At 37.6% G+C, this 18,868-nt stretch overlaps 1 protein-coding gene across 4 annotated transcripts; it reads left to right on the forward strand.

Annotated features, from left to right (window-relative positions):
• The first annotated feature begins 17 nt into the window (after nucleotides 1–17).
• On the forward strand, nucleotides 18–18,424 carry Nif3l1 (NGG1 interacting factor 3 like 1). 4 transcript variants are annotated; one of them, XM_046463089.2, is made up of 7 exons: nucleotides 18–51; nucleotides 1,208–1,718; nucleotides 3,068–3,230; nucleotides 6,111–6,237; nucleotides 9,227–9,365; nucleotides 11,422–11,505; nucleotides 17,700–18,424. In XM_046463089.2, the coding sequence occupies exons 2-7, from the start codon at nucleotides 1,283–1,285 to the stop codon at nucleotides 17,882–17,884; spliced, it is 1,134 nt and encodes a 377-aa protein (XP_046319045.1). In that variant the 5' UTR covers nucleotides 18–51; nucleotides 1,208–1,282; the 3' UTR covers nucleotides 17,885–18,424. The 4 variants fall into 4 exon arrangements, with proteins under 4 accessions (XP_046319045.1, XP_046319046.1, XP_046319043.1 ...); XM_046463090.2 differs by lacking the exon at nucleotides 18–51 and adding an exon at nucleotides 65–271; XM_046463087.2 differs by lacking the exon at nucleotides 18–51 and adding an exon at nucleotides 65–254.
• Nucleotides 18,425–18,868: the final 444 nt, after the last annotated feature.

An 18,868-nucleotide genomic window follows, 5' to 3' on the forward strand; every position in this document is an offset into this window, starting at 1 on the left:
GGAAAATAAGCTCAGTACCGGAAGTGACGTACAGGAGAGTTTCCGGAACCGGTGAGTAGTGGGCGATTTCAAAACTTACTGGGGTAGTTGTGCTCTTTGCCTCAAGTCGTGGTTAGGGTTGGTTGTGATTGTTTTGGAGTGCTGCCGAGAAAGAACATTAGGGAAGAAAACTGTTTCGGCATACGAGAGACACTTGCTGGTCCTGACTCAAGAACGGCTGCCCTACCTGGCTCTTGTCCTGGAAAGGGCTTGAGGTGGCACTGAAATGAAAGTAGATGAAGTGATGTAGAGGGAACATTTTGTAGTTTGTAGCGCCCTACTAATGTTACTAACAATAGCAAACAAGGCTTACGCTTACACTATCCCCTGCTTTATGTTTTGTTCGTTTCGTGGTACTGGGGATTGAACCCAGTAGGACTCTACCACTGAGCTACATCCCCAGATTTTTTTTATGTTTTATTTTGAGGCAGTATCTCTAAGTTGCCCAGACTGGCTTTAATTTTGTGATCTGCCATCCTCCTGCCTCAGAATCTCGAGGAACTGGGATTGCTGATGCCTGATGATACTGAGATTTATTAAAGATAGTTCCTATTTTCCAGTAGCTTTAGCATAGAAGCTAAAAGAATTATAACAGTATGTCAATGTTATGTTGGAGGGAGAAAGGCTTTATTTAGGAAGTTAAAGAGAGTTCGGAAGGGTAATACTTAAGAGTAATGGAGAGGTGATGAGGGTCGTTGAAGCAAGGTTGGGGAGAATAAAAATAAGGATATGAGCCAGTCCTGGTGGGGCATGTTTTTGGTCCCAGCAAATTGGTAGACTGAGGCAGGAGAGCAAGTTCAAAACAAACTTAGTAATACCCTGTCCCCAAATAAAAGGGACTGGCAATGTAATTTAGCGGGAAAATGAAACTGTGTAGTATCCCCAGTATCCAAAACTTAAACAAATCACCAAGGTATGGGGAGAGTGGAGGAGGAAGAAATGTATATTAGTATATTATATGTGAGGTTTTGCTAGGTGACATATTAATCTATTTGCTTGTCCAGATGGCCTGCAGTGTAGGTTGGGTCTCCATTTTGTACATGAGAAAAAAGCTGTCAGACGTTAATGACTTACTTAGGCTACATTATGCTGGAAAGGGGCAGAGCCACTACTTGAAACCAGGTCTGTATAATGACATATTTTCCCCACATGCTTTGATGCCTTTTAGGTCCAGACCTAAAGTGTTCTGGAGTACCATTTCCTGTATTTTGACTTCGGATACTCAGTTTTACCTGATTTCTGTATGTTATCATCTTGTGTACGCTTGGTTCCCGCAACAGTCCAGCTTGTCCAGTCCGGTATCTGCATTACTTCCCGTTCCTTCATGGATTTGAAGGCTCTTCTTTCCTCCTTGAATGACTTTGCATCCCTCTCATTTGCTGAGAGTTGGGACAATGTTGGATTACTGGTGGAACCAAGTCCACCACATACTGTAAACATTCTCTTCCTGACCAATGACTTGACGGAAGAGGTAATGGAGGAGGCTCTGCAAAAGAAGGCAGATCTCATCCTCTCCTACCATCCACCTATCTTCCGACCCTTGAAGCAGATAACCTGGAAAAGCTGGAAGGAACGCCTGGTGATCCGGGCTCTGGAGAATAGGGTTGGCATCTATTCTCCTCACACAGCCTATGATGCTGCACCCCAGGGAGTCAACAACTGGTTGGCCAAAGGGCTTGGTGAGAAGCCTCTTGTTCTTTCATATTTAACATTTTCCTACAAATACTTAGAAATTTTAAAATGTCTTTCCAGTAAAGTTTTAACTGTTTTAGGGGTGAGGGGACATCATTTGATTTTTATATGTCTAAAATAATGTTGCTGAAGTCTGGCCGTTAAATTGCATTTGAAAAACCAAACATTGTTATCCTTAATGAATAAGGAAAGCATAAGAACTCATCATTGTTAGGCAACTTCACAATTCTTCATTCATGTGATGCAGTGACTAGAACCCAGGCATTCAAACAATGCTTGAATTGAAATTGAAAGCTGAGGCCTGTCCAGGATATACTTGGTATGTTAGTGACCGAGACATCGGAGTTTAATAATGTCCAGTGTAATGAAGGAATTCAGCATATGTGTTTTAGCTTTATTTTTGTAAGTTATTTTAAGATAATACTTTCTAATAAGCTTTTCTTGAGTGACTTTTTTTTAATACTTATTTTTTAGGTGTAGATGGACACAACACAATGCCTTTCTTTTTATGTGGTGCTGAGGATCGAACCCAGGTCCCACCTGTGCAAAGCGAGCGCTCTCCCGCTGAGCCACAATCCCAGCCCCTTGGGTGACTTTTGATAAGTCATTGTGGGCTAAAGCTTTTATGATGAAACATCTCTAGTAATGTGTTCAACAGATTATGAACATTTGTCACCTGGAAAAAATGGGTACATTTTACATGGATAGATTTACCAAGCAGTAGATAGATAATCTGTATCACCTAAAAAAAAAAAAAAAAAAAAAAAAAAAATTCCACAAGTCAGTCTTTCTTGTCCAGATTTTTCTGAAATTTAAAATACGGGAATATAATTCAATAATGTTTCTCTCTCTCTCTCTTTGTGGTGCAAGAGATTGAACCCAGGACACTCTACCCCAGAACTGTATATATTCCCAGCCATTTTTATTTTTTATTTTGAGATAGTTCTTCTTTGGCTAAGTTGCCCAGGCTGCCCCTGAACTTGCAATCTTCATACCATGTAGCTAGAATTAAAAGTGTGCACCGCTGTGCTTGGTTTGATTTTTTTTTTTTTTTTTTTTGGAATGAATTTGATTTTGTATGTCCATACCAAATCCTTAGACTATAGGGGTATATATGTGCGTGTGTATTACAAAAACATGAAAGTGTATTTTTTTTGTGGTGCTGATGGTAGAACTAAGGGCCTTGTGTATGTCAGACAAGCTCTCTATCACTGAGCCACATCCCCAGTCCAAATCTTAAAAAATACATTTATTTTGCCTAGAATAGTTTATCTTACTTTTTAATTTTAAAAGAAAAACAAACAAGAACTTTAGTTTTCCACAATTTTTTTTCTAGGAGCTTGCACCTCCAGTCCTATACATCCTTCCAAAGCTCCCAACTACCCTACAGAAGGAACTCATCGAATAGAATTTAGTGTTAACCACACCCAAGACCTGGAAAAAGTCATGTCTGTAGTGAAAGGAATTGGAGATGTTTCGGTCACTTCTTTTTCTGCTAGGTACAATGTATTTTTCTCTTTTTTCTGTGTATTTATTGGTAAGTGTATTTATTGGTAAGTGCTTTCTTTGTTTTAATTTACTTTTTATTCTGATTTGTTATATATGACAGCAGAATGCATTACAATTCATATTACACATATAGAGCACAATTTTTCACATCTTTGGTTGTATAAAATTCACACATTTTGTGTCTTTATATATGTACTTAGGGTAATGGTGTCCATCTCATTCCTCCATCTTTTTTACCCTTATGCCACCCGCCCTTCCGCTCCCACCCCTTTGCTCTATCTAGAGGTAAGTACTTTCTTACAAAGTCTGTAATTCTGTCTTAGCTTTCTATTGCTATGACAATATAACTAAGAGAAATCAAAGAAAGAAAGAGATTAATTTTGGTTCATGGTTTCAGAAGTTTCAGTCCATAATTTCTGGGCTCCGTTGTTTCTGGGCCTATGGTGAGGCAGAACATCATGGTGGAGAGAGTAGTGGAACAGTGCTGCTCCCCTCATGGCAACAGCAAAGCAGAGAGAAAGAGGAAGGAGCCAGGGCCATGGCCAAAATATACCCTTCAAGGATACCACCCCAGTGATCCATTTCTTCCAAGTAGGCCCCGCCTCCTAATATTTTTACCACTTCCCAATAGCCCATTGAGTTATGAATCCATAAATGAATTAATCTATTGATAAAGTCAGAGCCCTCATGATCCAGTCATCTCCCAAAGGTCCCCACTGCTCCATTGTGGACTAATCCTTCAACACATGAGCCTCTGGAAGAGTCTTCAGGTACAAACCATTATACTCTGATACTTAGGTTTGAAACAAATTATATTTTCCTGGCATTGGTTTACAAGCTGTGTATTTCTCATGTGCCTGTGGATTCCAGACAAGGTGAACTGTGGAATCTTTTCAAAATAATTAAAATGGTAATATTTATTGAATATTTTCCACTTGGGAGGGATCATACCATACATTTTACATGTAGTATTTCTAATCCTCCTGGTAATGTTTAGGGGTAATTCTTTTTACTTTAGAGAATGCAGACAGACCCTAATTATGTAGTAATAATATAAGGCTTGCTTTTCTCAGTTCTTGGCAAATTAGTGATCCTTAAACACTTGAACAGAAAAATACATTGAAGTTCCTCTTATAAGGTCAATTATTTAGTTATTTAGGGCAGAGAGGGGTGATTTTCTTTTAGTCTGATACCTGTGGAAGTACCAGAAAAGGTGGTAGGATCTGGGGGTTTAGCTCAGTGGTAGAGCACTTGGCTAGCATGGGCAAGGCCCTAGGTTCAGAATTACAACCCCTCCCAAAAAAGACAAAGAAAAAGCAAGGTATACAGAGTGAGGGTTGAACAGTTGTTTAAAAAATAATGATAAATATGACTCTTTATTAAAATTGAAATCATTATATGAGGTTACACCAAAAAATGATCTCTGTAATGAGTGATTATTATTATTATTATTATTTTTTTGTATTTTATTTAGAGATGGAGTCTCACTAAGTTGCTTTAGGGCCTTGCTAAGTTGCTGAGGCTGGCTTTGAACTCACAATCCTCCTGCCTCAGCCTCCTGAGCCTTTGGGATTGTAGGCGTGTGCCAGTGTGCCTGGCTTAATGAGTGATTTTTTAAAAAGTATTGATTCCTTATTGTAAAGTCATCGAAAATATCTTGGAGTATTTCCAGAGAATTTTAAGAATCTCCAGAAAAATTATTCCTGGGACTTTGCAAAGATTTCAGCTGTGAATATCTTCTGCGATTTTTAAATACTGTATAAATACTTAAATTAAAAGAAAAGTTAATTCTACAAAGGAGGTATGAAAAATTGAAACAATACAATAGTCCCCTCTTCCTTCTACTCAATTCCAGTATCTTTAATTCAAGTTGTCTTTTCATTTGTTTATAGAGAAGTGGGTATCTTTTCAAACAGATGCAAGGACATGAAGAAATATATAGTTTTATTTTACATTGTTTTCTTAGTTAAATAGTATGCTCTTTTTGTCTTTCTTAACAGCATGTCTTAAAAGATCTTTTCATTTATGTCTATACCATTCTTTTTAATTAATCTTTTTTTAATTGCTGTATAATGTCGCTTATTATGATGTATTGCAGTTTCATTAAGCATTCTTTCTCTTACTGATGGACTTTTTAGTTCAGTTCAATTTTTCCATATTACAGTTCATATCTAGATTTTACTATTTAATTGGGGCCCGGCTATTGTTTGTCCTTTTGAAGCACCACAGTTGATTCCAATGTTGGCAGCTATGCTTCCGGGTTATGTTTTCTTTTCTTTCTTTTTTTGGTGGTGCTGAGGATTGAACTTCACACATGCTAGGCAAGCACTTCAACACTGAGCCACATCCTTAGCCCCCAGATTATATTTTAAGGTGTCCTTTAGTTTTAGAATTCTGTGATTATCAAAACATTTTGGTGCCATTTTTTGGGAGGAGGGAGGCTCTAGGGCATTACTGAGGGGGGAGGAAGGGAGAGTGAGAGAGAGAGAAAGAAAGGGGCCAGAGACAAAATATACCCTTTAAGGCTATGCCCTCAGTGACCCACTTCCTTCAACAAGCCCCACCTCCTAAATTTTGAGGACATTTTGTTAGATAAATTCACAGCACCTCATCTAGATCTAACTGAATCAGAAACTTGGAAATAGGGCCCAGTACTCTGTTTTAATTATTCCTCCAGGTGATTCTGATGCATGTTACAGTTTGAGAAACACAATTTTAGAACAAGGATTGGTTTGAGATGAAATGAGTTTTGTTGGTCATATCCTTAGTTTCATATAATTATGCTCTATCATAGCTAATTTGTCAACTGTGGAATTTTAAAAATATATTATTTTTTTCTATCCCAAACCAATGAGTGATTTTTTTTCTAGGATTGACAATGAAGAACAAACACGCATCAGTCTAAATTGTACTCAGAAGGCTTTGATGCAGGTTGTGGCTTTTCTCTCCCAGAACAGACAGCTTTATCAAAAGACTGAAATTCTGTCACTGGAGAAGGTAATAAAAGCATTTTATGGGACCGGGATTGTTGCTCAGTAGTAGAAAGCTTACCTAGCAGAATGAGGCACTGATTTCGATTCTATAAATAAAGGTCCATCAACATTTATACAAATATTTAAGAAAAAGTATTTTATATTTGATTTTACATTATGTGCATTTGTTCACAGCTTTATTGAGGCCAAATCAATTAAAGAACTGCACTTATTTAATGTGTACCATTTGATGAATTTCATTTTTCTGTATTTTTGTTGAACAAATTTATTTTTATACTGTTGGATCAACAGTCCAGAAACAATTACTAAAAGAAGTACAAAGGGAGGAGCTGGGGGTATAGCTCAGTGGTAGAGAGCTTGCCTAGCATGTGTGAGGCCCTGGGCCCTGGGTTTCATTTCTAGTACCACATATACAGACACACACACACACACACACACACACACAAAGAAGAACAAAAAGTGCAAAGTCGTGATGAGGATTTAATTTGAGAAAGGGAGATATTCCAAGAATAGGAAAACATTGGTATTTCCTCTGGGGCACAGACTTACTTAGAGGGGTATAGGTTTTGTGTTTTTGTTATTACCTTCTTTAAACCATTTCATTTACTCTGTTAACTTGGCAGATATACATATAATATTGATTCCTTTATCTTTACTGTCTGACTCAGAATGCTTTCTTTTTTTTTTTTTTTTGTACCTGGGATTGAACCCAGGGGTGCTTAACCACTGAGCATATCCCCAGCCCTTTTTTATATTTTATTTACAGACAGGGTCTCACTAAATTGTTTAGGACCTTGCTAAATTGCTAAGGCTGGCCTTAAATCTGCAGTCCTTCTGCCTCAGCCTTTGGAACTGCTGGGATTACCTGCGTGTGCCACCATGCCTGGCTTCTCACAAGTATTTCAGATCTAATATATATAGTTTTGTATGTGTATGTGTGTGTGGGTATATTGGATTGAATCCAGGGCCTTGTGGAAGTGCTGTTACATCTTCAGTCTTTTTTTCTATTTTTTTAAAATGTTTTTAATACAATAATAGGGTTCATTTTGACATAATCATAAATACATGTAACATTGTTTTTTCATTCTCAGTTTCCAGGACTTCTCCTTTCCCTTTCCTTCTTCCCATTGATCTCCTTTCTCTACTCTACTTGTCTTATTTGTTTATTGTTTTTATTTAATTGGTGTATTGTAGATATACATAAAAAGGGAGTTCATTGAGATATATTCATATATGCATATAAGTGGGTCAGTTTCATTCTGCAGCTGCTCCTCTTTCCCAGCCTTCTTCCCTTTCCCTTGATCACCTTCGTCCATTCCATTGTTTGCCTTTTTATTTTCATATCTCCGACCTCCTTTTTTTCTCTTATTTGTCTCTAACTTCCACAAACGAGAAAACATTCAGTCTCTTAATTTTCTGAGTATGATTTATTTCCTGAAGCATGATGTTCTCAAGTGTCATTCATTTACTAGAAAATTATATAATTTCATTCTTCATGGCTGAGTAGAATTCCATTGTATAATATTACATATTTTCTTTATCCATTTATCTGTTTACAGGCACCTACATTGGTTCTAGAACTTACCCAACCCTTTTTAAATTATATTTTGAGACAAGGGTTCAGTAAGTTGCCGAGGCTGGCCTTGAACTTGTGGTCCTCCTGCGGCAGCCTCCCAAGTCACTGGGATTACAGGCATGCACCTGACATCAGGCTCCACTATATGAAAATATTGACCTTATTTCTGTCTCACCCCTTTATATCCTTTTTTTTTAAAAATTATTTTCAAGTTTCCACAACTTCTCCCTTTGTCCTGTAAATCCAAGCTCTGCAGATTCTATCCCCATATTTATAAAATGTTTCTCCTCTTTATAAGCTCTATCAGCTGAGAGCTTCTACAGCTAAACTCTCATCTGCCTCCTTTGGGATATTAGTAGTCTCCTCACTGGGTACCTGCTATGGCCTAAGAAGACTTCTTAGCACAACACAGGAAGACCTTACTGCTCCAGCCTCCTCTGCTTCCCCAGCATCTGCTGTGCACATCAGCTATACTTTCTGTTGTTGGATCTGCCCTCACAATGTGCTGCTGTCTTACACCTTTGATGCCTTGTACATGTTCTTTCAGTTTAGAATGCCCTTCCCCATCTCATTCTACTCCTCTGTTACCACACTTCACTTGACATCACCCCTTTTGAACTCCTTTCTAGTTTTTCTGTAGGACCCAATTCTGTGTTAGACCTTCTTAAATTAAAATTTCACCCCAAGACTCAGTGGATCCTCTTGTCTCAACCAAGAAGCTGAGACTAAAGTGCAACTAGTGAAAATGGTTCCTCTTACTCAGCCCCATAGCTAGTCAGCAAGTCCTATCAGTTCAACTGCCAAAGTCTTTCTAGAACCTTTTTCCTTTTTTCTAGGCATCATCTGCTACCTGATATACTGTCTCAAGCCTTTAATCTTATCTTCCTATGCTCCACCCCCAATTCTTTTTTATGATTTATTTATTATTTATTTTGGTACCAGGGATTGAACCCAGAGGTGCTTAATAACTGAGCCACATCCCTGGTTCTTTTTATTTTTATTTAATTAAGTTGTCATTTCTTTGTGGTTCCCTAACAATAGCACCTACCTTGTACTTAACCCACTTTTATTATGATTATTTAATTAAATATATGCCCTCTTGGAAGGCTCTAAACTCCTAGTAGTCAGAATGTTTTTGCCTCCCCTGACTTTATCCTGGAGTGTGCTACAGTAAGTTCATAAAGTGCATATTTTTTTTAAATTTCAGTTAGTATTTACTATTCTGTAAGTTTATTTTTTAGGACTGATATTGGCTAGTCTTTGGGGGGTTTTTTTGAGGCAAGTTCTCTCTATGATGCTGAGGCTGGCCTCAAACTTGTGATCCTCCTGCCTCAACCTCTCAAGTTGCTGGGATTATAGGTGTGAGCCATCAAACCTGGCTTGATGGAAAGTGCTTCTAATTTGTGTTTCTCTTCAGCCTTTGCTTCTACAAACTGGAATGGGGCGATTATGCACACTGGATGAATCTGTCTCCCTGGCAACCATGATTGAACGTATCAAAAGACACCTAAAACTGTCTCATCTTCGCTTAGCTCTTGGTGTAGGGAGGACTTTAGGTAAATATGTCTCCTTCATTTATTCAATACACTATTGGTGACCATGGACAAAGGTTAAAACTCTTGGTTTTATTAATAAGTGATAAAGAACATGTTAGCAGCTTATGGGAAATGATTGGCTTACTTTGTTGATCAGTGTGGGCTAGGTTACTGTGGAATACAACTCACTGGCTTAAACAGTGAGATTTCTTAGTCCTACCATGTTCATCACAAGTCAGCAGGGGAAGTCTGTTCATTATAGGACCAATTGCTGTTGCACAGAGAGAAAGAGAGAAGGGTGTTAAGTCATTATTTAAGAATAACAGGTTGGAAATGTTATGTGTTAGGTCTGCTCAGTCCAGTGTCCAGAATTAGTAACACTATCCAATAAAACCCAGAGAGGACATAAAGTGCAGTCCCATCATATGCCAGGATGAGAGCTGGACTCATGACTGCTACAATAACAATATAAATTTTGACACTTTGCAAGAAGGGTGATATTTTATATTTAAATTTTAAAATTGATCTAGTGACGTTCAGTTACTGATTCTGTAGCTAATGCCTTCTCTTCTATCTTTTCCCAGTACTTTGGGAACAAATATAATGATGAGACATTTATGGGATAGCTGCAGTGAGGGGCAGCACTATAATGAGTGTCTGTTCTAAGTATGTGAGCTCCCACTGCAAAAACAGGTGCACAGTGGTTATGGGTGTGGATCTTGATGTCAGACAACCTGGGTTCCAGTTTCTTCTATTTGCTTTGTGACTTTTTTTTTTTTTTAAAGAGAGAGAGAGAGCATTTTAATATTTATTTCTTAGTTTTCGGTGGACACAACATCTTTGTTTGTATTGGTACTTAGGATCGAACCCGGGCCGCACGCATGCCAGGCGAGCGCGCTACCGCTTGAGCCACATCCCCAGCCCCTGCTTTGTGACTTTTGACAAGTTATTTGACTCTTCTGTGCCCTGGTGGCCTCAGCTATAAAGACTGCATTAATGATGAAATAACTTATGTTTTAGTGTAATCCATGTGACATGGCACAGTGTGACTTGCACACTTTAGAGTAAATGGTAGTGGTGTTGACTGTGAGGAAGGTATTATTACTCCCATTTTGTAGGAGTAATAATAGAGGCTCAGAGAGATAAGTAACTTACCTAAAGGCACAGTTAAATCAAATGACTCCTGAGAATAAGTTCCAAAGAAAATGAATGATGGATGGAGTATGGTTTCTATCCAACCTCACAGCCCTACTTTGATACCATACGTTAACCTGGGGTGAGTGCTCATAGGAACCTAAGAGGATTTTGGCTTGAAAATGTCTGTCATTTCACTTTTCAGAAGCTGATCTTTGAGGCTAAATACTGTATTAAACATATTTTCCAAATCCACTGATAGCAATCCTCTTTCCAGCTGACCCTTTTAGTTTCTTAGCTTCGAAAGAAACTGAAAGGAGAGCTAGTGCTGCCATCTTTTTCACTGTTGATCCAGGTGAAATTACTTGACCTGACAGCATTGCAACAAAGCCTAGAGCTGCACCATTAGTACTATTCAGAGTTTTGTAGGCTTGTGAAGCCACATCCAAAGCTATGATTTGGGTTCATTAAGGATTAGTTGCCTATATTAAAAATGTTTTTAAGCTGGGCATGGTGGTGAATGTCTGTAAACCCAGCAGCTGGGAGGCTGAGACAGGAGGATTGCAAGTTCAAAGCCATCCTCAGCAAAAGTGAGGCACTAAGCAACTCAGTGAGACCCTGTCTTTAAATAAAACCAAAATAGGCCTGTGCATGTGGCTTAGTGGCTGAGTGCCCCTGAGTTCAATCCCTGGTAACCGCCCTCCCCCCAAATGTTTTTAATTCAGCAGGCATGATTCATATACTGATGATGATAACAGGAATGTAATCTGCATTACATTGGGTAATTATAATATTATAAATGATAATATTAATGTATATTATACAAATATATAAATATTATATATTTATATAATACAAATATATAAATTGTAATATTTAAATTATAATATTAAAGTGAAAGGGTTTTATGAAATATTGATCTCTCTTTCCAATTTTCTTTAAGAATCCGAAATCAAAGTCGTGGCCCTGTGTGCTGGATCTGGGAGCAGCGTTCTGCAGGGGATAGAGGCTGACCTTTACCTCACAGGTAGGACAGCCTTAAGCTCTCTTTCTCAACCTTGCTTTATTTTTTTACAAATTCAGAAATAGCAGATTTTAGAACAGTACTGAATACAAATGTCTAATATTTTTTGAACTTGAACTACATAGGAACTATACAAGAATTGGGGGCACACTGTATTCTTGGTGTAGGATAGAAGTAATTTAATCATTTATTATTAGTTTATCAAAAATTGATAGAGCATTTTTGTAGTATACTTTCTTCCTCAACTTGATTTCTCTCCAATATCATGTCAGTTAATAGAACACTTTGTTACCTTGACAATGGCTCCTCCCTTTTTTAAAAAAGAATTTATTTTGGCTGGGTGTAGTGATGCACACCTGTAATCCCCGTAGCTCAGGAGGCTGAGGCAGGAGGATTGTGAGTTCAAAGCTAGCCTCAGCAACTGTGAGGCACTAGCAACTCAGTGAGACCCTGTCTCTAAATAAAATACAAAATAGGGCTGGAGATGTGGCTCAGTGGTCAAGTTTCCCTGAGTTCAATCCCCAGTACCAAAAAAAAAAAAAAAAAAAAAATTTTGTTTTCCAGGGATAGATCTCCTTCTGGTGCCTAGGCTGGCCTTGAACTCTTAGGCTCAGTGGATCCTCTTGTCTCAACCAAGAAGCTGAGACTAAAGTGCAACTAGTGAAAATGGTTCCTCTTACTCAGCCCCATAGCTAGTCAGCAAGTCCTATCAGTTCAACTGCCAAAGTCTTTCTAGAACCTTTTTCCTTTTTTCTAGGCATCATCTGCTACCTGATATACTGTCTCAAGCCTTTAATCTTATCTTCCTATGCTCCACCCCCAATTCTTTTTTATGATTTATTTATTATTTATTTTGGTACCAGGGATTGAACCCAGAGGTGCTTAATAACTGAGCCACATCCCTGGTTCTTTTTATTTTTATTTATTTATTTTTTTTTTAAGAATTTTTTTTAGTTGGACACAATAACTTTATTTATTTATTTTTATGTGTTGCTGAGGATCAAACCCAGAGCCTCACATGTGCTGGGCGAGCATTTTACCACTGAGCCACAACCCCAGCTCCAAGTTCTTTTTATTTTTTATTTTGAGACAGGGTATAGCTAAATTACTTAGGGACTCTCTAAATTGTTGAGGCTGGCTTTGGATTTGCAATCCTCCTGCCTCACCCTCCTGAGCCTCAGGGATTACAGGAGTGCATTACCATGCCCAGCTCAAAATTAACTTGAAAGGACAAATTTGATAGTGTTATTATCCAGGTTTTAAGGCCTTTGATGATTTCCTTTTTTTTTGGACCAGGGATTGAACTCGGGGGCACTGAGCCACATCTCCAGCCCTATTTTGTATTTTATTTAGAGACAGGGTCTCACTGAGTTACTAAGTACCTCACCATTGCTGAGGCTGGCTTTGAACTCGAAATCCTCCTGCCTTAGTCTCTCAAGATGCTGGGATTACAGGCATGCGCCATCACAGCTGGCTTGATGATTTTATTCATCTGTCTTAGTGAAGACTAAGACATTGCATCCTTTGCCATATATCCTTTTCTTATGCTCTTTTCTCTGCCTAGAATACCTTTTCCTTGTCCTTTTCTTTGTACTTGTGATGATAAACCCAGAGATCTCCTCTGTAAAGCTTTTGCTGACATTGTTTTGCTCCTGCCCCTCTTGGAGTCCTAATCCTTTGTTCTTGACCTCTAATGTACATTTCAGTTGGACAGTACATGATTATTTGTCTGACTTCTAGGCTTTCTACTCTGTCCTTGAGATACAACCTAAAAGATACTGGTTACTTTTTTTTTTTTTTTTTGTGGTGCTGGGGATTGAACCCAGGGCCTTGTGCATGCAAGGCAAGCACTCTACCAACTGAACTATATCCCTAGCCCCGGGTTAATTTTTATTGAAAGAATTTTTTGACCTAGTTACTACTAAGGAATATGACCAAACTTAGCCTATCATTCCTTCAAAGGATTTGGAGGTGTTTGGAGGCCACGCTTTGTACACTTGTTGCTACCAACTGTATTTTCACCTCTGCTCCTCCTTGAATTTAGCATAAAGTAAGTCAAAGAATTGTTTTCCTACTTCTGGAGCTGGATTGTATGGTCTTCACCCTCTGACCATTCCTGTGGCTTCTTCTATGCCTGTCCTGCCCCAAATCCAGGCCGTATTACCTAGTGCACTGTTTCACAAAGGGTGCTGCACTCCAGTGTCATGACATCCAGATGTAGAGAGGTGCAGTGTCTGAGCAAGTCTGATGTGATTGCTCTGAGACAATAAATTGAAAATGTATTTGACCATTACCCTATTTACTATTCTTCTAAAAATATAAGATTTTTAGAACCTTCATTTTCACACATATTCATGCCAGATTGAAATAAACTTTCAATATATAGGCGATTTAACTGATTATCTTATAGTATGACATGTGCCTATTTAAAAAATTAATTTTGGGCTGGGGCTGTAGCTCAGTGGAAGAGCGCTTGCCTAGCATGCACATAAAAAAAAAACAAAAAGCCAGTAAATTAAAGGCACTATGCCCATCTACAACTACAAAAGTAATAATAATAATAATAATAATTTTAACTTTTTACTTGAAGGCATTTCAGACCCATAGAAAAGGTACAAAATAGTGTAATAAACTCCTGTATGCCCTCCACCTAGATTACTAATGGTTACACATTTTGTCATATTTTTACATTCGGTTTTTTTTCGGGGGTGGGTACTAGGGATTGATCTCAGGGGCACTCAACCACTGACCCACATCCCCAGCCCTATTTTGTATTTTATTTAGAGACAGCATCTCACTGAGTTACTTAGAGTCTTGCTTTTGCTAAGCCTGGCTTTGAACTCATGATCCTCCTGCCTCAGCTGGGATTAGAGACATGTGCCACCACACCTGGCACAGTTTTACATTCTTTATGTATACATTATGTACATATTACATTCATGTGTGTGAATATGTATATACAGGGTAAGTATCCAAACTGCTTGAAATAAGAAGTGTTTTGGAATTTTGGAATATTTTGGATTTTGGAATTTTGCATATACTTAATGAGTTGATATCTTAGGGATGGAACACAGAATTTTTTTTTTTTTTTGGTGGTACTGGGGTTTGAACCCATGGCCTTGTGCATTTGAGGTAAGCACTCTACCAATTGAGCTATTTCCCCAGCCCTGGAACACAGAATTTATTCATGTTTCATATGCATTTTATCAACATGGTCTGAAGGTAATTTTATACATTATTCTTAGTATATCTCCATATTGATTACAACCATTATTTGAGGTCAGGTGTGGAATCATCTACTTGTGGCATCATGTTGGCAGCATTGAAAAAAGTTACACATTTTCAAATTAGTGATGCTCACCCTGTATATGTATGTATAATGTGTTAGTATGATAAAATATGTATCCACATATATATTTATGTATTTCCTTCCAAACCATTTTATAGTAAATCAAAGATGTGATACCACTTTACCCTTCAATAAATAATCTAAGAACAAAGATATTTTTTTATATAACTATGAAAAATTATTGAGTTTGTCAATTTAATATTGTTAAAACATATATTATATGCAGTCATATTAAAATTTTCTGGTTGATCAAAATTTATAGAATTTCTTTTTTTAGTGGGGGGGTGGGGACCGGGATTGGGGAGGACAGGGATTGAACTACCACTGAGCTACATCGTCAGCCCTTTTTATTTATTTTGAGACAGGGTCTCACTAAGTTTTGAGGTTGACTTTAAACTTGTGATCCTTCTTCCTCAGCCTCTTGAGCCCCTGGGATTACACCGCCATCATGCACGATAGCTTTTTTTTTTTTTTTTTTTTTTTTGCTGATCCATGTTCTTCAGTCTGGAATAGTTCCTCAGCTTTGTCCTTATAGCATTGTGTTAGGTCTTTATGGGTAAAATACTGTAAAGATCAGCAAATGGAAGCTGTCATGTTACAAACCAAATTATTTCTCGTTTGTCTCTTTTACTCTCCTTTTGCTTATTCTTTCCCACTGTGCCAGGCTTTTCTTTCCTTTGGCCTCTATTCTTAATACAGGGTCCTCCTTATTTTCCCACTTTTGTGCTTTCTCTAGCCTGTGAGTTCATGATATTCTGGGCAGCCAGGCTGTCTTCCCCTAAAACATGGCTTCCAACCCTGTCACTTTAGTGTCTTTTTCTACTTTTACTTTATTTTCACTTTTATAGAGTAAGATTTTTAAAAAGGTTCTTGAAAACAAACTACATCTAATAGTGAAATGATACATATTGGTAGAGAATTGAAAATCATTGTAAATAAAACCACTCATTTTCTCCCTAAAAAAACTTTCTTCTTAATTTATGGCTATGTAAATATAGTTTAAAATTATGTTTTTATAAGCATCCCAAATTGTGTACACTATATTTTTGCTATCAAATTTAAAGTCATCATTTGCTCACAAATATCCTGATGAGATAGCACATGCGTATACATCATAGGTACTTGGAAGCCTGAGGCAGAAGGATCACAGCAAGTTAAAGGCAAGCCCTCAGCAACTTATCAAGGCTGGGTCTCAAAATGAAAGGGACTCAGGATGTAGCTTAGTGGTAGGGTACCCCTGTGTTCAATCCTCCCAGAAGATCACAAAGTGGTATTTTAATAGTTCATTAAAACATTAGATGTGATAATTTTATAAAAGATCTTCTACCAATAACATCAGAACTTCTAGGAATTTTGCATTAGTCAAGGAAAAATACATGTTGAGTATCCCCAATTTAAAAATCCAAAGTGCCCCCAAATATAAAACTTTTTGAGCACCACTGACATGATGCCAAAATGGAAACTTCCACACTTAGCTTCATGTAACAGGTCACAGTCAAAACACAGTTGTATTAAAATATTATATAAAACTACTTTCATGCCATGTGTATAAGGTATGTGAAATATTTCTTATTTAGTCTTGGGTTCCATCCTTAAGATATCTTACATATTTATGTAAATATTTCCATATTGAAAATCCCAAATCTAAAACACTTCAACATTTCTGGTCCCCTGGTTTTGTTTTTTTTGTTGTTGTTGTTTTGGTACTGGGCATTGGACTCAGAAGCACTTAACCACTGAAGCACATCCCTAGCCCTTTTTGGTATTTTATTTAGAGACTGGGTCTCATTGAATTGCTTAGCACCTTGCTAAGTTGCTTAGACTGTCTTGAACCGGCAATCCTCCTGCCTTACCCACCCAAGCTGCTGGAATTACAGGTGTGTGCTATTGTACCACACCCAGCCCAGCATTTTGTATAAAGGATACTATGCTTGTTTTTTTTTTTTTTTTTTTTTTTTAATAAATCTAGAAATATCTTTAAACTTGTTTCATCCTTATGATTAGACTGGGGTTGATTGTGAAAATATTGGTGCTCATAACTCATAAGAGGAACTTGGGGGAAGTATACCTGTGATTTTCCCTTTAGGTGTTTATTGCTTTTCTAAGAAGGGGACTTCCTGAAAGTGTTGTTTTACTTAGCAGTGGTCATTTATTTTATTGTGAAAACACTTTCAGTGTGTGTTCTTACAGATATGGTTTTGGTTGGATATACTAGATTAGAGATTTACTGCTATGATTTAATGTGCTTTATGTGCTCCCAAAGGTTCGTGTGTTAGGATCTTGGTCCTGAGAGTGGTATTATTGGGAGGTGAAGGAACCTTTGGGAAGTGGGGCCTAGCAGGTCTTTGGGTCATTGGAGGTGTGGTCTTAGAAGGTAGTTCTTGTGTGATCCCTTGAGTTCTCTTGTGAGGATTGTTGTAAAATGAGGAAGCCTGGTGCCCGAGATGTCTTCCCTGCTCTAAGTTTGAGGTGTGACCACTTTTTTGATCCCACATAAGCTCCTACCATTACCATCCACACCAGGAGATGATGCATCCAAGGGATGGCCCTCACTATAGAGCCTGCACTAAGCCATTTGGCCTGAATCTCCAAAATTTTGAAATAAATAAACCTCTTCCTAAATAGGCTGTGTCAGTTATTTTATTATATTGATATAAAGCTGACTGACTTGCTTGGGGTCTTCCCAGAGGAAGTAAGAGAATTTTCAGTGGGATGGCCTCTTTTCACACTGAGGGTCATGTAAGAAAACTATAGTTTTCTATATTTATATGTAGTTACATGTATTACATTTACTTCATACAGAATTTCATGTCTAATATTTAAGTATTTGTTTTTTCCTTTTTGTTAGGTGAAATGTCTCATCATGATGTTTTGCATGCTACTTCCCAAGGAATAAATGTCATCCTTTGTGAACACAGCAACACTGAACGAGGCTTTCTTTCTGACCTTCAAGATATGCTGCGTGTGCACTTGGAGAATAAGGTTGATATTATCCTCTCAGAGACAGACAGGGACCCACTTTGTGTTGTATAACACATACAGGAACATAAGGATGACACAATCTAAAAATCATTTGGATCGAAACTCAGATGTATAACTTAAGTTAGTGGTATTGGGATACTTCCAAAGGAGAATCTTAGAATGTATTATCATCTTTGATTTGTTAATCTGGTTCACCAAATGTTTTATAGCTCATAAGGTAAAAACTGAAATGTAACTACCATATTAAAGAACTCTATAAAAAAATTACTAAATTATGTTTACTTAACATTCTTGGGAATTAGCTCAAGTAATCATTGTATTAAACTGTAGATAGGATATGCCAATCTAGAAATTTCTGCCTTTGCAGAGCTTTAAAAATACAAAGATTTTTGTAAATATTACCATCCCACACCAATGGGTTGCTCTCTCCCCCCTCTGGTGATAGTCCACATTCTTCCTTGAGTGCATATTTCTCACTTTACTCCAAAGGCATCACATTGCCCCTACTCTCCCTTAAATATGTATCTGCTTTCTTAAATAAACCACTGTTTATGCCTTTGAAAAAATATATTTACATAAGCTTTAAAAACTTGGGTTTGAATATTTATTTATAGGAAGCAGCCTCTTTGTGGTGGTAAGGTCTACTTATGTGTAACTATTCCTAGATCCACCTAGATTCAAATCTCCCAAATGCGTGTCAGGATTTGTTTTGCCTTTTTTGTTGTTAAAGTGAACATTTTTCAATTTATTGCTTCTCCAGGTGACTTATGTGTAATTTTATTAGTATACAAAATGATGCTTGTCTCTCAAAATAATATTGATGATACCGTATTAATTTTATGCCAGGTGCTCTGCTGAGTCCTTTGTAAATATTAACTTTCAATCTTTATAAACAAGCATATAGGTATTATACTCATTTTAAAGTTGAGGAAACTGACACAGGTTAAGTAATTTTCCCAAGGCTGCTTAGCTAGGAAATGGTGGAGTTAATGCAGGCAGTCTGGCACCAAACCCTCTGGCTTAATCACTTCTTAA

This window comes from Marmota monax, unplaced genomic scaffold (assembly GCF_021218885.2).
Source record: "Marmota monax isolate L192 unplaced genomic scaffold, Marmota_monax_Labrador192_F-V1.1 WCK01_AAM20220418_F8-fsc00095, whole genome shotgun sequence".
NCBI classification, from domain to species: domain Eukaryota; kingdom Metazoa; phylum Chordata; class Mammalia; order Rodentia; family Sciuridae; genus Marmota; species Marmota monax.

Excerpts from the sequence above, each read along its gene's own strand:
- Nif3l1 (XM_046463089.2), top strand. The coding sequence starts at position 1,283 with ATGTTATCATCTTGTGTACGCTTGGTTCCCGCAACAGTCCAGCTTGTC. Across the intron at positions 9,366-11,421 it reads TGGTGTAGGGAGGACTTTAG|AATCCGAAATCAAAGTCGTG; the intron begins GTAAATATGTCT and ends ATTTTCTTTAAG. Across the intron at positions 11,506-17,699 it reads GGCTGACCTTTACCTCACAG|GTGAAATGTCTCATCATGAT; the intron begins GTAGGACAGCCT and ends CCTTTTTGTTAG.